Source organism: Marasmius oreades, chromosome 2, assembly GCF_018924745.1.
Source record: "Marasmius oreades isolate 03SP1 chromosome 2, whole genome shotgun sequence".
Taxonomy (NCBI): Eukaryota; Fungi; Basidiomycota; class Agaricomycetes; order Agaricales; family Marasmiaceae; genus Marasmius; species Marasmius oreades.
Window position 1 is genome coordinate 3,762,989 of NC_057324.1, and position 19,637 is coordinate 3,782,625.

Consider the following 19,637-nt stretch of genomic DNA (forward strand, 5'->3'; position numbering starts at 1 on the left):
CTTTATTGCTTAAACAACGGCGACTTCTATTCTCACCGAATCGTCAGCAACGAATACATTTATACAAGTCATCCACATTCCCAGTGCTTCATTGGTTGTGAGTCCTGTTGATAGTGTGGACTCTATCGAGGATAGCCTCGACAATGCGGAGGCGCTGAACATGGACAAGTGCCAAGCTTGTCCGTATACCTAGCACCTACATGCACCCATAAATCAAAGGAGTAACTTCGGTGTTTTTCATTCAACAAAAAGACATAGCTAGGTTTCGACCATGAAGGGATTTGCTAGAAAAACACGAGGGAGGATTACAGACAGCTTGGCACAGAATATGAACAGGACGACAGCAAGAAAATAAAGAAAAAAACAATCGAGGATGAGGAGTGTTGTAGAAAGCTTTCAAGAAGAGCGGCGAGATTGAGTATGGATACAAGAAATTTTCACCGACATTTAGGATCCCAGATATCGTATAATGCGTATCTATAGGTTTGGAACCAAATCTAATCCATAAAATTAGCGAATGGCCCTGAAACAAAATGAAACACATACAGTCCTACTCTCGCACTGAACTGGTAGATACTTCACGCCGTCCCACCAGAGAGGCGTCGTGGTACCTGTTCAAGATATCGATGAGCTTCTAAGATGAAGCAAAAGATTCAGCTACGTCAAACATACACATGCGGTACCAATCCTCGTGCCCGCCGATATCGTGAACTTGGGCCTCGGCGCGCTATCGAAGAAATTATCAGTATGAAAAAGTTGTAAACGGGCGAATAACACGGAAGTGTGTACCTTCGTATTACTTCCGGCACATCCCTTCCAAAGATAAATCAATACGCGACGGTCCAAAACCAAAACCTTTTGCCCACTCACCTTATCTTGAAGTTCCCGCAACACAGGATGACACTCCGGCACATGAAAATCAATCATCCACGATCCTTTGACTCTCTCCATCCCTCACTTTCTCACACTGTTCAGGCCGCTTCTCCTTTACACCGAAAAACAAATGCGGAACCGTCCTACAAACCTCCATCGGATCGAGACCCGCCGGAATACCCTCCAAGAACCCCGTGAACTTCTTAATACCATACTCAGAACACTGATAATCAGGCTGAACGTTCGTCCAAGCCGCCGTAGCGCACCCATGATAGTCGTCAACGACGAACCGCGCACGTACAACTCCATTTTCGAGATGACACTCAGAAGGGAACCCTCGTTGACCGTCTATCACCAAAGGCGTCTTCCAACAAGAATCAAGAGGGTCGAGTCTAAGCGGAATACGGGGAACAGTCATGAATGCAGTGTAAGCTCGTTTCCCATACGACGTACAGAGATCGTCAGGGACTACATCGGGATCCCAGATTGGCGTACACGATTTCTCCTCAAAATCGTTTAACCATTCTCCAGTGGTAAGGGTTTGAACGACCCTATGACGACTGTTATCAATCTCGTCATACACAATCCTTTCGACTGCCTCGGAATGGCATGAAAGTGGTTGAGGTATAACATGTCCGTGGATCTCAATGGGCCGAGTGGAACAATGGAGATCAGGTTGGAATCCCAACGGCATATGCGAGGATAAAGCAGTATACATCCGAGTACCGATAGATGTACAGGCCGGAGAGGCTGCCAAGTTAACCCAAACCGGAATGCAGTTCGATTCTTCAACGAAAAACCTTGCACGTACAACCTCGACGCCATCTCCTCGTTTCTCCATCTGACAATGAGACGGGAAGACTTCCTGACCGTAAATGGTAGTAGGAGTGTTTCTACACGCGTCAAGAGCTTCGAGGCCAGGTGGAATACGCGAAATTGTCATAAAAGCTGTGTACCCTCGCTCTCGGTGCGTCTGACACTGAGTATCGGGTACAGGACCTGGGCTGTAAGGTCTCACAACATCCCAAGCTGGTATGCATGATTCTTCATCCCAATCAACAAGCCATTTCCCTCGAGTGATCGTATATGTGACCTTGCGACGTGTACCATCATCGCCAACATCTATTTCACGATCAACTAGTTCAGAATAGCAGCTGAGAGGGGTGGGGATTAGTTGCCCGTGGATACGAATGGGTCTTTCCATGCATCGAGTGTCGGGATGAAAACCGTCTGGCACGTGAGACGACACAGCAGTGTAGATTCTGGAACCGACTGACGAGCAAAACGGAGAGGCTGTTACGTTAATCCACAACACTGGAGGCGATGGGTACCGTGTAGATGTAAGGATCCATACAAGCGATATAATGAAGATATGGAGTGCTGCGATGACGAGTAGCAAGAGCATTTTGTCCAACGTGAACTTGAAACTGGAAGTTTGTTGTCTCGGTGGAAGCAGTGGAAAGGTTTCATCAATTTCATTTACTACCTGGTATGGCCGGCGTTCCCTCTCAGGGATCAAGCTCGAGGGCTGTTTCGCCGAAGGTGTTGGTAGATACTCGATCGAAGCAGGCTGGCAGCGAGAAATAGAATCATGATTCGTTAAAGAGCCGTAGGGCGGTGGACCTGACGTTGAGCTAAAATCGTCCCCAGTCGAGGACCTCGAGGGCCCGGGAGCTATGGAAGACGTTGAGCGATATGACCATCCTCCCTCCTCTAGAAAGGTAAAATTCATGTTAATCTGAAGGACCCAAAGTCACGATCCATAAGACGACTGAGCCCTTGAGATTCCACTCACTTCGCGACGAAAGTCGCCAGTCTTGACATGTGCAGAAGACTCTGGCTGCATGTTTAGTTGTTTTTTTGCCTTCAGACTGGATGCTGCAAGGAAAGTCAGTTTTTTAGTTTAAACGATAGAAAATATTTCACCATTCGATGGTCAGTCGCCACACGCGAAGTGAGGGCAGAGGAAGAAACCTGGATGAACTCGAGGCAATCAAGGACAACGTGACAGCGCTGCAACTAGCGCTTAACTTACCGGCGGTTACCGCCATGCTGTTGAGGTTGATGCTGTTGAGGTTTATAAAACTCAGCGTAATCTCCCGCAGCGGAAGGGACATACATTTCATTGGTAATCTGTTAACTGAAACTGCTGATTAAACACGACTCATTGCGACTCAAGGTTCTTAGTTGTATACCGTTGTACCAAGTATTTCAACAAGTCGGTTTCTTTCTATCCGCCGGATAGCTACCGGATATCGAGTCACATCCGAATCCGATCCACTGGGACTATTGAAAGCATGCAAGGGTGCAAGGCTGTCAGCCTATATGCACAGTGGATGACTTACTTTGTAGGACTTGAGATGATAACTTGTTAGAGTTAAGAGGTAGGATATTCGTATAGAACAGCCTGTCTTTACAGGTCGTTACTACCTAGCTTTTATACTACTTTGTAGGTATAATAATAGGTATGTCGTGCTATGTCGTGCTAAGCACGTCTGTGTGAGTTAGAACTAAAGATAGTATCTAATGAATGTGTCTGAGTAACAAGGTTCTTGTTATCTCTAGAGGTCATATAGCTATTGGTAGATATAAGTAGATGTGAGAGAATGCTCAGTCATCTACTGTGAGGTCTATAAGCTATTGGTAGATAAGGAAACTATCCATGTGAATGATAGTGTAAATATAGTGACAGACGTATGTACATGAGTAACTACTAATGTCTATGGAGTCTTGTGTCTAAGTCTTGTGACTGACACGGTCACATGTTAAACTATAAGTTCAACACTCCCCCTCACTGAATTCATGTGGTATAGAATTAGTGGAAGGTTAATCCAAGTTCTGCACGGCATTTTTCGAACTTGATTTTGTCTAGGTTCTTCGTGAGAAGATCTGCAGGATTTTCGGTTGTAGGAGAATAGAAGAGCGTAATCTTCTTTTCGGTGATGCATTCGCGAATGTGATGAAAGCGGATGTCCATGTGTTTGGTTCGCTTTTCTTGTACTTCGTTACTGCTTAGGAATAGTGATCCTTGATTGTCGCCGATTAGTGGAATTGACTCTAATGGGAATCCCATTTCTCCAAAGAGGTTTTCAATCCATCTAATTTGTCTAGCACAGTCGGATAGTGCCATGTACTCGGCTTCCGTAGATGATAATGCAATGGTCTTTTGTTGGTGTGAAACCCAACAAACTGGTGCGTTTGCAAACTTGATTAAATATCCAGTGTGTGATTTTCGATTACTAGGATCTGTTGCCCAATCTGAGTCTGAATAGGCCATGAATCCCATGTTTGACTTTCCATCGTATGTGAGTGTATATTTGGAAGTTCCTCTGAGACATTTGAGGATATACTTTGATCGATCAAGATGATCTCGGGATGGATTTGCGCCATGTTGTGATAGTTTGATAACAGCATGTGCAATGTCAGGTCGGGTTCCAAGCATGAGGTAAAGTAGTGATCCTATTACTGATTGGAATTGTGATCGTAGTCTTGGATCTGGAGTATTTATGTTGGTAACTGGTGTGTATCCACCAGGTAATGGTGTGTTTGCTGATTTTGCATTTGTCATATCAAATCTTCGGATTACTTTTTCAAGATAGTCGCATTGATCAAGATAGATCTTTCGATTTTTGCGATCTCTCCTGATTCTCATTCGAAGAAATTCCTTCGGTTCTCCTAAATCTCTGCATTCCCAGACTTTCATAAATTCCTTCTTCTTTCTATTGAGAAGGTCCTTGTCGGATCCCATGAATAGGGCATCATCGACATAAATGATGGCAATAACTGTTTTGCCGTTTTCTTGGAAGATGTATACGCCAGCATCTGAAGTGCATCGTGTGTAGCCCATTTTCATCATTGATTGTGTACACGTATGCCACCAAGTTCGACTGGCTTGCTTCAGGCCGTATAATGCTTTGCGTAACTTCCAAACCTTGTCTTTATCCTTGACGAATCCTTCTGGTTGTTCCATAAAGATTTCTTCCTTTAACTCGCCATATAGAAAGGCGGTTTTGACATCGAGCGCTGAGATTTCCCAGTCTTCTAGTGCTGCTAATGCCAGAAGTAGTCGAACAGTTTCAAATCGTACAACTGGTGAAAATAATTCGTCATAATCTATGCCTTGAATTTGTGAAAATCCTTTTGCTACTAATCGCGCTTTGTAGCGTCCATCCGACTTCTTGTCGAATACCCATCTACATTTGATTGGTTTTTTGTGTGTAGGACGGTTTACTACTGAAAACACTTGTCTTTCATTTAGTGATTTCAATTCTTCTCCACAAGCTTTCAACCATTCTATCTGTTCCTCTTTTGGGCGAAGGTTGAGGATTTCAGAATAAGACCAGTCTTTGACTGTATCAAAATCTGGTTTGATAGCGGATGAAAGAAATGTTTTAATGAATTGTTCTCCCCCTTCCTGAATAAGTCTAGTCAGAAGCTCTTTCTCGGAGTTTCCTTGTTCAGGAATGACAGTTTCTTTTGGTTTTACTGGTATTTTTTCAGGTACTCCAAGTGGATTAACTGTCTTTTGCCAACTTCGCATGCCTTGTTGTTGGTTTTCAAGAGGATCGCCTGTGTAGACGTTTCCTTCTTGTATTCTAGGTATGCGAATTCTAGGTTCAACTTCTCTAGGTGGCAAAGGATCCCTTATTTTCTGAGATCTCTTATGAGTTCGTGGAGGAGGTTGTGGAGGATGATTCTGTTCATGAGGTTTTTCCTGAGGTTGTTCATCCTTGGGAATATTACATTCAGGATCCGGTATAGGAGTCTCATCGTCAGAGTCATCATTGGGAAGATTCCAAAATTCGTCAAAAGCGTCCTTTTGATTGGAATTTGGATGATGATCATTGTGATCATGACCGTTGTAAGGGTATTGGGAAAAAGGCGTAGAGTGGATTGGTTTGGAAGATTGGTCTATCTCGATAGATCCAGGTGCTTCTTGTTTGCATTTAGGAAACCATGATTCATCAAAGGTAGCATTGGGGCTAACAACGATAGAGTTGCTAGTAATGCGCATAAAACGATAAGCTTTTGATCCTGGTTCGTAGCCAATAAAGATCATTGCTTCTGAGCGTGGTGCTAGTTTGTTTTTGCGTACTTCTTTGTGATTATGAACATAAGCCCCACAACCAAAGGTTCTGAAGTATGAAACATCAGGTTGTTTGTTGCTATAAATTTCTACAGGTGTTTTCCAATCTCTGGAATGAATTGGAGTTCTGTTGTATACATGAAGAGCAGTCTCAATGGCAAATTGCCACCAGCTTTCTGGTGCACAGGCTTGTTGCCGTAGTGCTTCAGATTTGTCTCGTAGTGTCCGATTAAAACGTTCTGCTCGTCCATTTTGTTCATGTATGTGCGGTGCAGATGACTGGATAGAAATTCCATGTTGCTTGAAGAATTCATCTGAGTTTTTAGAGAAGAATTCTCCCCCTCGATCGAAGCGTAGCTTCTTGACTTTTAGATTGGATAGATTTTCCATTAATGTCTTCCATTCTTTCAGTTTCTGAAAAACATCGGATTTGTTCCGTATAGGGAAGACCCATCCTAGTGAGGAAAAGTCATCGATCATAGTCAAGCAATATTTGTTTTGCTGATATGAGTGGGTTGGAAATTCTAGTACATCCGCATGAACTAATTCTAATTTCTGAGAGGCGCGTTTGTTAGAAGATGGGTATGATTTAGCTGTCATCTTCCCTTTAGCGCAACCTTTACAGATTCCTGTAGTTGGTTCACGAATTGTAGATTTGGTGAAACCTTTGCATGAAGTTTGACACTTGCGCAGTACATTGTAAGATGCGTGTGCAAAACGTTTATGCCAAATAGATGAATCTATGTTTGCAAGAGAAGCCATTATGATTGAAGGTGATTTCTCCTTGGAGAGTACCTTTCCATCAACCCATTTGAGATTATCTGTCCCACTACTGGGATATCCAGTTAGGATTTCAGAATGATCTCGTTTGGATCTGAGAGAAGTTGCTCGATCGTAAGATAAGGTGTAGTACCCTTCTTGTTCGATCTTACCAGTGGATAGTATTCGATATGGACTATGGCATTGGTACATGACTGGAAAAAGTTTTATGACACATTTGTGGCCGTTAGGTTTATGACATTCTATGAATACTGTTCCGAGACCAGTAATAGGCGTGTTAGCTTCACTGCCTGCACTAGTCTGAACTGCGATCGGGTTGCTTAATTCGTGATAGTCAACAAAACCATTGTATTCGTAGTCGTTGTAGTTGTGATAGTCATTGGGGGTTTCGGACTCTTCCATTTGTCGATCTTCGTAGGAAATTCCATCAGAGAAGCGGTGTCTCCTGATGTATCCTTGCGAAGATTCTCCATGTTTTATACAATCCTTCCAGCTGTGTCCAATGTGTTTGCATTTGAAGCATATGCGTTGTGGACAGTACCTGAAGACGTGTTCTGTACTTCCACACTTGTAGCATTTCTTCTGCAATGGTGAATTGTTGCTGAGCTGTGGTCTGGGGGGTCGTCCGCCAGTACTCATTCTCGCAGCTTTGGAAATTCGCCTTTTGTTCTCTTCTGCCATTCTCTTTAGGTAATCTACCCTGCTCTCCTTTTTCCATGGGCTTTTACCAGTATCAACTGGTGGCCAGTTGAAATCTTCAACCATTGGATGAAGCTTTCGGCATTTTTGACTAGGATGAGTGGGGTTTCGGCAGTGAGAACACCGTTGAGGTGGATTGAGGGGACAGTTAGCACGAGAGTGCTTAACCGATTCGCAGATGTAGCAAAACATTTCGTCTTTGCCTATCTTAAGCTGTTTTCTCTGAGTTTTAATCTTCCTCAGAGCTGACCGATGTCTGTCCTTTTCTAATTGATTGATAAGTCTGACATGTTCATTAAAGTCAGATTCCTCAAATCTGTTATTGCATTCCTCGTATGCCTCCCTTTTCCTTTTCAAACTGTTACGTTTGAGCCATTTTTGCCTTTTCTCATATCTCCGATTGAATCGTCGCTTGATATGGAACCAATTGTGACTGGTCCAAGGTGTGAGATTTGGATCATCAAGATCAACTTCGTTCCTGATGCAGTTCACTGGTAAAGCTTTTGCCAGTGTCATGGATCTTCGGATCGACGCTACTTCTTGAGCAGGTGAGAAGAGTTCCATGGAGTTGCTTCCTTGGCCTATAGTCATTGATGTCACAAATTTTCCAGCAGTTCTTCTGCTGTGGTACTCTTTGAGGATTTCCTCTTCTCCAAGATCCCACATGTCATTTCTGAATCTTTGGACTTTCTCGACCATTGGTTCAACATAGAAACCATTTTTAATGAAGAGAGGGGTCCAAGAAAGATCAAGATCCGTCCTTATCACATCATGTTCAGTTATGACGGCAGGAAGGTACTCTTCTTGGGTTATGACTGGATTGGGTAGGTCTGGAGGTGGACTGTTGATCGAGAAATCATCAAAGTTGATTTGATTCGGATTTGTATCCGTAAGATCCGGCATTGGATCAATCGTTTCATTCTCTGGTAGAGACATTTCTGGTTCATCATCTGATACATAGATGACCTCGCAGTTGAGATTTGACGTTTCCTCCATGTGGATATCTTCTTCTGTATCGGAAGTTTCTTCCATGTGAACATATACAGGAGTTGGAGAATTTTCCATTAGGAAGCAAATGGTTGCATTGGCATGAACATTGGAAAGTTCTTCTTGGAGACGAGAACTGATTTGAAACGGAAGAGGTTCAGGAGATGATTGGACTAATCCTCCTGTTTCAGGAGTATTGTTTGGAGTGTCAGAAGATGGACCAAACTGGAATAGGTATGGATCATCTTTCTCGTAGTAGGTATCCGAATCGTATTCATCATCTTCTCCCCAATTATTCCAAGAAGATCTGGATCGTCGTATTCTCTCTGTCTCTTCTTCTTCTAGATTGCGACCAGGCCACATCTGGTCTAGAGTTTGTACTTCAAAGAGCCCTTCCTGATTTTCAGAAGGAGTCTTTGTAAGACCAAAGTATCGTTCGACACATCTGACTTGAGTAAGCCAGTTGTGGTCAATGTTGTAGTCATCGACTTTATTTTTTAGTGGATTTTGTAGATACCAATCAAGAGCTTTGTACTCTAGATTTTCTTCCACAACCTTTTTCCAGCATTGTGGGAGACGAACTTGAATTGGAGCATTTTCTCTCCATATGTAATTGTTTTTGAAGAGTCGCACAAAATCAGGATAGTTTCTTCTGGCAAGCTCGTTCATTGATACGATTTCCAGAGAGATATCCCTGACTAGTCGTCTGATATCATTGGCGCTTTGCCATGGATAAAGGTGTGATGAAGTATGAACCATTAGTGGTGGTTCAATTCGAATATTTTCGATTTTTGTGTCCTGATCCATCAGGCTCTCGAAGATGAATTGTCGTGGTGTCATATTATCTATCCTGTAGATATTGACATTGTACTCTCGTCGATGAGTATCTGCAGCTTCTGAACTGAGTGATAGAATAATTTTGTGAATTCCAGTGACGTTCAGTTCCTCTAGTTCGTGAAGCAGGTTATTCTTTTTTGCTTCATCATCAGCGAGGAAAATGTTGTCTATAATTTTGTTCCTAAGATTCCTCCGAAGTTTGAAAATCATTTCGTTGATCAACATTTCTGCTCGTGATGGTTCTCCAAAGGAATTTTGCTGCGTGGCTTCGAGTTGTGTATAGTGAAGTGCAGTAGGATTTATCACGGGAGATGGTGGAACAGTATTTGGCAACCTGGTGTCCAAGTCAACCTGGTAGTCAGATTGTGGATTTACATCAGATGCTGTGGAACTAATGGTGCATCGGGCAAGTGGTGGTTGGAAGAAATCCGGATTATCACCAAATGTTTCCATTAAGTCTTTGAAATCTGGATCGGAAACTGGTTCATGATCAGGAAGTGGTCTTCCAAGATTGTGACTTGTAGACGTTCCTATCATTTGTAGGTCTCGGGTAGCAGTGCTAGGAATATTTGAAGTAGACGCAATTTGTCTTTCTTCTCCATCCCAACTGTAGCCAACACGATTCATGTGTATTTCGACAAGTTGGAGCTCATCGGCTAGTCGTGAACAATTTATTTTAACAGGGGCAGAATGATTTGCGGAAGAGTTTTTATTTTTCTTTCCTCCCCCTTTCTGCTTCTTGTTATTATTAAATTGTTTCTTAGAACCTTGTCCAGGATTCTGCTGTGGCTGCTTCCCCTTTCCTTTTCCTTTCCAGTTCTTTTTCTGGTTGCTCTGCTGAGCACCAGGATTATATTGTTGAATCGGGTTGAAGTTCCGATTCTTTTGACCATTATTCCATTGTGGTCGAAAGTTTGGATTGAAATGCTTCAGCCCAGTGACTCTCGCAGTATTTGATTGTACCAAAGACATCGACTGTTTTTGCATCCACTCAGTGGATACCATTTCAATAATCTTTTGAGTGGTAAACTCCCGCTCAGTAAGATTGTTGATAATTGATATGACGTTCCCGAAGGAAGGAGGTAGCTTGCTGACGATTTGAAAAGCGATCAGCTTATCCGCAAGTGGGTATCCTTTCTCCTGGAGTCTGGCTGCATGGGAAGTGATCTGGGTAATGGCCGGTATTGGATTTACACCATCCTGAATGAAGATATTATTGTATTTAATATATTCTTCATTTGCACTGGCAACCTTAGTAGATTGGAATGCCAGCTTCAAAGCGTCAAAGAATTGCATGGCAGTTTTGTCTTTGCCGTATGAAATTCTGATAGCTTTAGAAGTGCGAAGATGTAGGTAACCAAGGGCCTGCTCATTTTTCTCAGACCAGGTGTTGTATGTGGAGACAGATGTGTGATAACTTGCATGATCGGCGGCAGCAATAGTAGGTGCCGCAGTAGTCAATGCTGTTACACATTTCTGTACTCTACAGTAGTTTGTGAATGTATCAGAAAATTCTTCCCATTTACGCACATTTCCATCGAAGATTGGAATGACAGAAATTCCGGCAGTAGAAGGAGTTTCGGCGTTATTAACCATTTGGGTATAAAGAGGATATTGCTTGAAGTTGGCGACTAGGAAGTCTGATTCTGGATCATTCTTTACAGAGAAGGCTTTGTCAGAACCAGAAACTACTGGAATATTAAAGCCAGTAGGGGTTTTGACGAAAACACCTGATTCTTCGGAAGAAGACATTTGCTAGAAGAAATAAGATTGTAAGCAAAAGCTTTTTAAACAATCTGCTTTCTCTAGATTATGAGTCCGTTTGGCCACAAACGGTCGTTATCAATTAAGATAACTAATTCCATGTGTCATGTGTCACTTCAGTGATCCGGTCTCAATCCCGAACTCACTATGTATAGTAAAAATCTATATGCCAATAGAAAGCTTTTTGTTTTAAAGTTTGTTGATCGATCTGCATCAGTTACACAAGCTTTCTCACATGAAACCCGCAGGTTCATGTTTAGGCATTGTCCAACGAGCGATCCCAAAACAACAAGCTTATAAACTACTAAGCGTTTATATGACTGATAGCATATAGTGGAGTTTTACTTATTTAAATACGAAAGTGACCGTGACTATTTTACAAGCTATCTAACTTGGGGTCCGAACGGTTGTCCCAAGTGAATCATCCGTGTAAGTGGATGAAACCTTCTCAGTCTGCGTTGCACAAGCGTGTGGGCACGACCAGAGGAGTAAGAAGTGTAAAATGTAGATATAGGGCTTGTACGAAAGTGAAGGCCCATGATACCAGTATAGAGGGAAAGAGATAAATGAAATAACTCTTGCCTTTATGCCATGTCTACTATCCACTGGTGAACTTCTCTATGTCCCGTAAAGGGTCATAGGTCTGTCCGCCATTGACACTGACTAGATTGTCTGTGGCGTTCGGGGCCCATAACCTATTGAAAGCATGCAAGGGTGCAAGGCTGTCAGCCTATATGCACAGTGGATGACTTACTTTGTAGGACTTGAGATGATAACTTGTTAGAGTTAAGAGGTAGGATATTCGTATAGAACAGCCTGTCTTTACAGGTCGTTACTACCTAGCTTTTATACTACTTTGTAGGTATAATAATAGGTATGTCGTGCTATGTCGTGCTAAGCACGTCTGTGTGAGTTAGAACTAAAGATAGTATCTAATGAATGTGTCTGAGTAACAAGGTTCTTGTTATCTCTAGAGGTCATATAGCTATTGGTAGATATAAGTAGATGTGAGAGAATGCTCAGTCATCTACTGTGAGGTCTATAAGCTATTGGTAGATAAGGAAACTATCCATGTGAATGATAGTGTAAATATAGTGACAGACGTATGTACATGAGTAACTACTAATGTCTATGGAGTCTTGTGTCTAAGTCTTGTGACTGACACGGTCACATGTTAAACTATAAGTTCAACAGGGACCTCCAATTGCAGCGACATATTCACGATGTCACTATGATAATGATAGATAGATCCATTGATCTATGTGCCACTGCGCACCCAGTGTACTTATATACAAGCTCCCCTACTCACTTCTTCACTTTCAAGTTCCACCCTTTAGTGGCAATGAGTTTCTTCGAAGGTGCCCATAACATTTCGACTCAACGGAGTGCATTTAATGCGGTTACGGGAAACCAGACAAATAATATCTACAATGACTGTATTGTTGAGCCGCAGAAGAAGAAACGTAGGATATACGACGAGGTGTGTGATAAGCTTTGTGCGGCATGTCGGAAGCCTAGTAGACTCTAACAAATAATTGTAGTTCCTTGATATCCGACGCGGAAGTATCTGGAGGCAGCAGGATCTTGCTCGCAAAGCTTCAAGTTCTCTCACGCGCTGGAATTCCAGATTCCAAAAATCCGAAATAGTGTTTAGGGTCGAAAGAACAATCAGCACCGCCAAGATTCACGGCTGTCGAGCGAGTTTCACGGTGGTGTCGTATGAAGGGCAGGATGCGCAAAAGGCAGGTTGCGACGACCCTTGAACTAAGCGATTCCCATACTAACGTATCAGACTCTCCAGGCATGGCAAAGCGACTTTCGAGAGTTCTCTGAAACCACGTATGTCTGTTTGTGCTGTTGAGGAGCAGTGGCTGAGCGAATACCAGAAATACACAGAAGATGCAGCTGTTCGGGATTAACCGGTCGAGTGTGCCTCTGCTGATATTCTATGGCGGTCAGACTCTTATTATTGCCGTTGTTTGCGTTCTCGCTGATAGATAGGTGCAGAGCTACTGCCTCTTGCCCATTTTTGGGACAGGCTTGGTTACTTGAGGCGAAGTTATGCCTGTACATTGGCTGTAAGCATCAAGTGTAGTTTTCCTGTATTTGATCTAAATCAACAGTTTACACAGCGGAATATGGACTGGAGGGAATCTGAGATGTGGATAGATCCTGAGCAAGGAACACTGATTCATGGAGTGGAGGGGCCTGCCCACAACCTATTTCAATTGTCCATCCCTACTGTGAAGACGCTGCCATCGAGTGTTCAACTTCTTTTACAGGATGATGTTTGCATTCGCTACCTCTCTCGGTTGCCGTTGGTGGAGGAATTTGACGGAGAGGTCATTGACGTGCTACATGTCGTGTCCATGGTGAAAGGAGAGAAATCTCCGACTATCAATCGACCCCACGTCCTATCAACCAAGACGAATTCCATAATTGCAGTCGGAAGCGGAGTCTGGGACGGATATGGGTGTTTTGACGACCGAGTATTGATGCCAGATGGAAGAACAAGGTGCGTTGAGGAAAACGTTACACAAGCGCCATACTATGTAACTGATTAGGAATTTGTATAGATTCACTCTTGTGACAGACCACGCCTCAAGTTTGAACGTATACTCCGGCGATCCATCCAGCAACCAAAATGCATGGCTCTCACAGGCTTCGCGTTTCTTTCACAGACTCGGAATACCGTTGGACGAAGATTTGTCGTCTTACAGTGAGTCTTGCTTCGAAGCCCTCGAACCAAGCTAATTTTTCCAGAACTCATTGTGCCATACATCAACTTGAGTGGATCTATTGAAGACTCTGAACAACGATGCTCAGAAGATACACCTATATACTTCTTCCTCCATCCACCCCCGTTTACCCCGCTACTCAAAGATGGTTCAGTCACTGCGTCCATCCACACCTGGTCTTTCGATGAAGATGGAAAAACATCCATCTCACGCCGTCACTGCAAGTACCTTGGCTTACCCACTGAGCTTAGGGTGAACTTTTGTTGGGAAAGCTGGACATACCACTGGCCTAGCGAGACGTACAGATCCATCCACAAATGGCAAATCGCAAGAGGTTTTGATCCAACCACATCCGACTTTGCGCGTTACCTCGGATATCCTGCATGGGACGTCTTGCCATTTCAAGGACTGTTTGTGGTTGAGCTTCTTTTTGCTTTTCTTTTCTTTTCTTTTTGGTGGAGTATAATGCGAGTTTTCTTTTCTTTTCGTCTGCTGCCTGATCCGATTGTCCCATTCAGGTGCACGCTATCTCGGGTTGTCAGGCCCCTCTGAGGCATCAACCGGTACACCTTCTCTTGATCAAGGCCGATGTGAGCCAGCCGTTCTTCTCATTACTCTTTTTTTCAACCACTGATTCTTCCACTGCTAGCCACGATTGGTTCAATCTGGTCAATACTCACCGTTCCGTTCACGTACACTGCTGACGAGGACTCGGAAATATGAACTTCAAATATCTGCGGCGTTGATATAAGTCAGAGCAATGGAGTCGTTTGGACAATTATCCTGTAATCACTTTTGTGCCATGGCATAGATTTAGATCGTACCGTTCTACTTGTATACATATCCTATATTACAAGGCAGCCTACGAACAACGAAGCGATGTCGACTTATGGATTACGGCAAAGGTTGCCCATAAGATAGACCACTTCTGCGGTTGAACTAGTTCTACGAGCGTACACCTATCTGCCGAACGGCACCTTCTACTTCTTCATGAACCTCGGTGTCAATTCCTCAAACTGTTCCTTTTTGTCCGGTAATACCGCCTCTCACTCCACTAGAAACCCAAACCTCTCTCGTATTGGTTTTGCCACTCGAGATACTCGAACCGCCTCGTAAACCTCGCAAACATCGTCCACTCGGTTGCACATGAAAGTTCACATTGGATTGGTAACATATAACGTCGATACCCTGCTGGTGGCACGTTTCTCGATGAAGCATAATAAGATGCTTGGCTTGAGATAGCCGTGGGACTGTTCCTCGCCGAGGCAAAGCTAGGGCAAGGAATACGCTGGAGGCTTGCAATAACCACCGCGTAAGACCATTGCCCATTAGCGCCTTCTGCCCCAAACATTCATATCGGAACATGGCTCAGAACCTTCGCTCCGAGAGCGAGCCGTTCCCTTCAACTTCATAAGGTATCGTATGCATGTGTCTTCCTATAGCAACCCGAGATTCCAAGGTAGACTTTGAAGAAGCCTCAACACCACTAGAATCGCCGTACTCTGTCCGGCCCAAACGAGGGCCACGAGGACCATGACAAAGTGACGCTCCCGTCGGGTGTAGCCAAATCACATCGGAAAAGGCGCAGAAGTTTCTCTGCACTGTAGACGTCAAACGAACATTTGGCCAACTTCACTCACTGTTACCGACCGCCCACGTCGCAATCGGTATTCCTAAGTTGACACCGCCCTTCGATAGTGTGCCCATGGGAACGAGATCTGAAGGATAGAAATGTTGGCTATCAACCTTGAGAACATGTTTCCACCAGAATACGAACCACGGTAGAAGATCAACGCAGACGGTGTAGTTTACCCGCACGCCTGAAGTTGGCTGTTTTGAGCGGATGTGTAATGAGGAGAATTGTATGTGAGCTGAAGAAATATAACCATACCTGAGACCCAAAATACGACATCCCGGTAGGTGTCAGAAGGGTCGACGTAATCGAATCCATTGAGCCCAACAGCTATCTTGAAATATCACTTGGCTGGTCATTCTTGGAACACAGTACACAGCTAAGGCGCGTTCTACACGTCTGAAGAGATGGCAATCCTATTCTTCAACAGCTTTCATACCTTCCCGCGAATTCGGTGGCCCAGAGTGGTAGCGGCTTGGTGTGAGTTCCTGAAGAAGACTAAACTGAATCGTGAGCGATAAAGGTGAAAGCATTGGTAATTGCAGAGATGAGACGGAGTCAATGGTAGAACACAGGGATGGGACCGAGGTTTACTTCGAGAACCCGACCGTCGTTATCCAATGCCACTGCTCAGATTGTGTTCCGCTCAACTAAGCTATCATTGAGCATGAGTATAGCCATCCGGCAGAGAAAATGAACGAACCTAAATGCTGTTGTCGCCAATAACCTGAAATAAATAACCGTGCAGCGCCGTATCTTCCGCCTTCGGTCCACTAATACACATCAACAGGATTAGGCAGCGTTTGCAGAGACAAAGGAGACCATGACAGACAATTGAGAAGTCGGAAGAGACACCTTGGAATTCGAAGCCTTGCATTGGGGCAAACAAGAGGCAAAAGTAAATTTGCGTCAGTTTGGTGAAGAGACTGAGGCGAGATACACTATAGTTGACCGTAAATCTTGAGCGCTTGAGCAGACGCTCGTGGGGTGCCGAGCATGGTATGCTGACATTAAAGACTCGGACTTTTGCTCGATCCGCGATGTTCGAAAATCTCGAAAATAACATTCATATAGGCAAGTACGGATTCGCCCCTCATATTCTCAATCTCTGATATGGATTTATATGCGCTCAGGTACTCGGCGATGATGGGTATTCGTACTCGTCCGTATTACGGCGAACGACAGAAGTTCATTCGAATTTGTTCGGATTTTTCAGCTGAACCTTTGCGCACGATTGTTCTTCACCTTCGTCTCGTGTCTTCATTTGAGAACTCGGGATCTATTACGAGCACGAAGACCCAGGGCCTTCTGATCACAGTTTTATACGGTGGATTGGAGAGTACACGGATGAGTCTTGAGGTGTGCACTCATACTGCTTTATAAAAGAGTTCTTTCGATGTATGTTCCCTAGTTGCAGGTTTCAGGGGCATTCGACATGCAATCTACGTGGTGACTGATGCTTGACACACACACACAAAAATACCTCTTACTAGGATTCATGTCTATTCATGGTTTGTCGGTTTACACGAACTACAGAGCCAGCGGCCATTTGAAGAGTATTCGACAGTTGGTTAGCATCAAATCTTGATGCGGCCGTCTGCAACGGAAAATCGTATCAACAGCATTTCGAACATGTGGGCCGTATTATCCGCCCTGCTTATCTGGACCATCATCGTATGTGGGAAGGATACATATATCGGGATCATCCTCTTTCCTGGTGCTGCCACCTCTCCCCCTTTCTTCCCGATTTCTCCCTTTTGCGATGAATTTCTTCCAAGAGGCTACTGGGGTCTCGATTGGGAAGGGCACATTCAATGCCATTCAAGGAAACCAGACGAATCATATATACTATCAAATGGTTCAGCAACAGGAGAAGGAGCGTACGGTATACGACGAGGTGCGTAAATCGATGTCTGTCGACCCACAGGCATCGTCTCCTAACCGATCTCTAGTTTCCTGACATCCGACGGGGACTTGTTCACAGACTTTGGGACCTTCATCGCGAGGATTCCTTCATACGCTGGAATTACAGGTTAAGGAGATTCGAAAGAGAGTTTAGTGTTGAAAGAATAATTAGCACTGCCGTGATTAATGGCGATAGCTCCAAGTTTACAGTGGTGTCGTATAAAGGTCGGGATGCGGTCAAGGCACGTTAACTACCTTTCCACTGGGCGAACACCATGACTCACGGATTCTTCAGGCTTGGAAAAAAGACTTTCAGTACTTCTCTGAAACTGCGTAGGTCGCTTTGCGTTTGTGCTGGTTTATGGTCCAGTGACCGGGCGAACTTGAATACCAGGGATGCGCGGAACATGCAACTGTTCGGCATCAATCAGTCAAGTATTCCTCTATTAATATTTTATGGAGGTGAGAATCGAGTGTCGTGATCTAGGTATCTCATTCTCTTTGCTAATGTCCTAACACAGAGCTTTTACCTCTTGCTCATTGTTGGGATAGACTCGGACAGTTGGGGCGAAGTTACGCTACCACGTTGGCCGTGAGCATCGGTCTGATGTCCGTACCTTGATTTCAATGACCAGGCAACCACAGTTCAGAATGAAATGCAATCGATCCGCGATGTGGATAGATCCCAAGCAAGGAAAACTGATATGTGGACTGGAGGGGCCTGATCACGATATGCGACATGTTGGCTTCTTGAACATCAAGACTCTCCCATCGAACGTCGAACTTCTCCAGGACGATGCTTGCTGGCGCTACTTTTCTCAGTTGCCGTTGGATAAGGAATTCGACAGAGATGTCATTGCTATCCTGCACTACACATCCGAGGGGACAGAAAACGTGTCCATCGCTACTAGTCGACCTTACGTCGTTTCAAGTCCGGATATGTCCGTAATCGCAGTTGGAAACGGAGCCTGGACGCAGCTCGGATGCCTTGCCTCACGAGTAGTGATGCCGGATGGAAGAACGAGGTATCTGTCGAGAAAACTGTCGAATACCAGTGACTGACTGATAGATGCATAGATTCCTCCTTAGTCAGAAGGACTCCTGTTTCCAGCTATACTCCAATCCGATTTCCGATAATGAATGTGCTTGGCTCGCACAGTCTTCAAGCGTGTTCCACAAGCACAAGATCTCGTGGCATGAAGATCTCTCACAGTATAGTGAGTCGTGTTTTCGAGGATTCCGGTCTGAGCTAACCTCTGAGTCAGAGTTCATCAAGCCATACATACGGTTGAGAGGAACATTTGAGCGTTCCGAAATCAAACGGCAACGACGTCTGGACGGTCCGCCCATCTACTTTCTTCTCGATCCTCTCCACCTCTTTCCTGTCCTTAAAATGGGCTCCGCTGTGTCCCCCCACACTTGGTCTTTCGATAAGAATGGACGAACTCCAATCCCACATCATCACTGCAAGTACCTCGGTCTACCCACTGAACTAAAGGTGGAAGAACTACTGACAAGCTACAAATACTCTTGGCCGACGGAGACATACGAGACCATCCACCGGTGGCAGATCGCCAGAGGTTTCGATCCAACCACGACCGATTTTGCGCGTTACCTCGGATGTCCCATTTATGAGGCCACACCAACAGAGTCAGTCCGATTTGAAGAATTGAGTACAGGTATGCTACTTTTTCCCGATCTTAGAAACCTACATATCTGAAAATTCTATTCCTGTTTCTTCAGAAGAGGGCGCCGATGAAGATTTATCTATTACATCGTGTGTTGCAGACAAACTGCCCCGAGATTGTCGACAAAAGTGTGAGCGCCACCCTTTCCTTCACCCTGTTTCAAACGTCTTATCTTATCCCTTCTTCTGGTAGCCGTGCTTCGCTCAATCTGGTCCACGCTCACAGCTCCGCTCACATACGCTGCGTGCGAGGCTCAGATATCCCGACGGTCATGATTCACTGGATCCTCGTGTCATATTCGGATGAATGTGTTAGTTGCACCGTTTTACAACCGAGAAGGGCTGTGATCCACAAAACCATTAAAACTGGACAGGCAAGGGACGACACTCTGTTCCCTCGACTTCGCCAAAGTTGCCACGGCCCTTTGATAATTATGACTTGCAAGACTTTTGCTATCGGGATTCTCAGGGTGGAGGCCGAGGCCGAGGGCCCGAATTATCTGGATTAATGTTTCTGGTTTAGAATAAATCTGCAATGCCATACAAATTTGAACAAATGAGTGTATTCGTTGGGGGCAGACAAGTGGGGGAACTCAGACTCGTGTCGCAGATTATTCCAGGCTGCTCCTCGTCTTTTCGTCCCTCAAA

At 44.4% G+C, this 19,637-nt stretch overlaps 4 protein-coding genes across 7 annotated transcripts; 2 read left to right on the forward strand and 2 right to left on the reverse strand.

Moving 5' to 3' along the window:
* Positions 1-919: 919 nt before the first annotated feature.
* E1B28_004980 (uncharacterized protein) lies at positions 920-2,719 on the reverse strand (the record flags this gene model as incomplete). The annotated part of the gene is made up of 2 exons (XM_043149512.1): positions 920-2,611; positions 2,669-2,719. 2 exons carry the CDS (start codon positions 2,717-2,719, stop codon positions 920-922), a joined length of 1,743 nt encoding a protein of 580 aa, XP_043014118.1.
* A 9,836-nt stretch (positions 2,720-12,555) lies between these two features.
* E1B28_004981 (uncharacterized protein) lies at positions 12,556-14,738 on the forward strand. Of its 3 annotated transcripts, none has more exons than XM_043149513.1 (9): positions 12,556-12,768; positions 12,828-12,865; positions 12,913-12,980; positions 13,034-13,104; positions 13,159-13,541; positions 13,603-13,745; positions 13,790-14,231; positions 14,283-14,354; positions 14,414-14,738. In XM_043149513.1, the coding sequence occupies exons 3-8, from the start codon at positions 12,926-12,928 to the stop codon at positions 14,314-14,316; spliced, it is 1,128 nt and encodes a 375-aa protein (XP_043014119.1). In that variant the 5' UTR covers positions 12,556-12,768; positions 12,828-12,865; positions 12,913-12,925; the 3' UTR covers positions 14,317-14,354; positions 14,414-14,738. The 3 variants fall into 3 exon arrangements, with proteins under 3 accessions (XP_043014119.1, XP_043014121.1, XP_043014120.1); XM_043149515.1 differs by having other exon boundaries at positions 13,790-14,224; XM_043149514.1 differs by lacking the exons at positions 12,556-12,768; positions 12,828-12,865; positions 12,913-12,980; positions 13,034-13,104 and having other exon boundaries at positions 13,120-13,541.
* Positions 14,739-14,775: 37 nt separating this feature from the next.
* E1B28_004982 (uncharacterized protein) lies at positions 14,776-15,129 on the reverse strand (the record flags this gene model as incomplete). The annotated part of the gene is made up of 1 exon (XM_043149516.1): positions 14,776-15,129. The coding sequence occupies one exon, from the start codon at positions 15,127-15,129 to the stop codon at positions 14,776-14,778; it is 354 nt and encodes a 117-aa protein (XP_043014122.1).
* Positions 15,130-16,417: 1,288 nt separating this feature from the next.
* E1B28_004983 (uncharacterized protein) lies at positions 16,418-19,546 on the forward strand. Of its 2 annotated transcripts, none has more exons than XM_043149517.1 (12): positions 16,418-16,471; positions 16,531-16,756; positions 16,809-17,294; positions 17,350-17,544; positions 17,598-17,635; positions 17,697-17,764; positions 17,824-17,894; positions 17,948-18,327; positions 18,380-18,519; positions 18,568-18,981; positions 19,046-19,120; positions 19,183-19,546. In XM_043149517.1, exons 3-12 carry the CDS (start codon positions 17,160-17,162, stop codon positions 19,263-19,265), a joined length of 1,599 nt encoding a protein of 532 aa, XP_043014123.1. In that variant the 5' UTR covers positions 16,418-16,471; positions 16,531-16,756; positions 16,809-17,159; the 3' UTR covers positions 19,266-19,546. The 2 variants fall into 2 exon arrangements, with proteins under 2 accessions (XP_043014123.1, XP_043014124.1); XM_043149518.1 differs by having other exon boundaries at positions 17,382-17,544; positions 19,183-19,540.
* The last annotated feature ends 91 nt before the right edge of the window (positions 19,547-19,637 follow it).

Bases quoted from the DNA above. Each gene is read 5' to 3' on its own strand.
- E1B28_004981 (XM_043149515.1), top strand. From the start codon at position 12,926: ATGCAGCTGTTCGGGATTAACCGGTCGAGTGTGCCTCTGCTGATATTC. The intron at 13,746-13,789 runs GTGAGTCTTGCT...TAATTTTTCCAG, and splicing joins CGAAGATTTGTCGTCTTACA to AACTCATTGTGCCATACATC. The intron at 14,225-14,282 runs GTATAATGCGAG...TGTCCCATTCAG, and splicing joins TTTCTTTTCTTTTTGGTGGA to GTGCACGCTATCTCGGGTTG.
- E1B28_004983 (XM_043149517.1), top strand. From the start codon at position 17,160: ATGAATTTCTTCCAAGAGGCTACTGGGGTCTCGATTGGGAAGGGCACA. The intron at 17,636-17,696 runs GTAGGTCGCTTT...CTTGAATACCAG, and splicing joins CAGTACTTCTCTGAAACTGC to GGATGCGCGGAACATGCAAC. The intron at 17,765-17,823 runs GTGAGAATCGAG...GTCCTAACACAG, and splicing joins TCTATTAATATTTTATGGAG to AGCTTTTACCTCTTGCTCAT.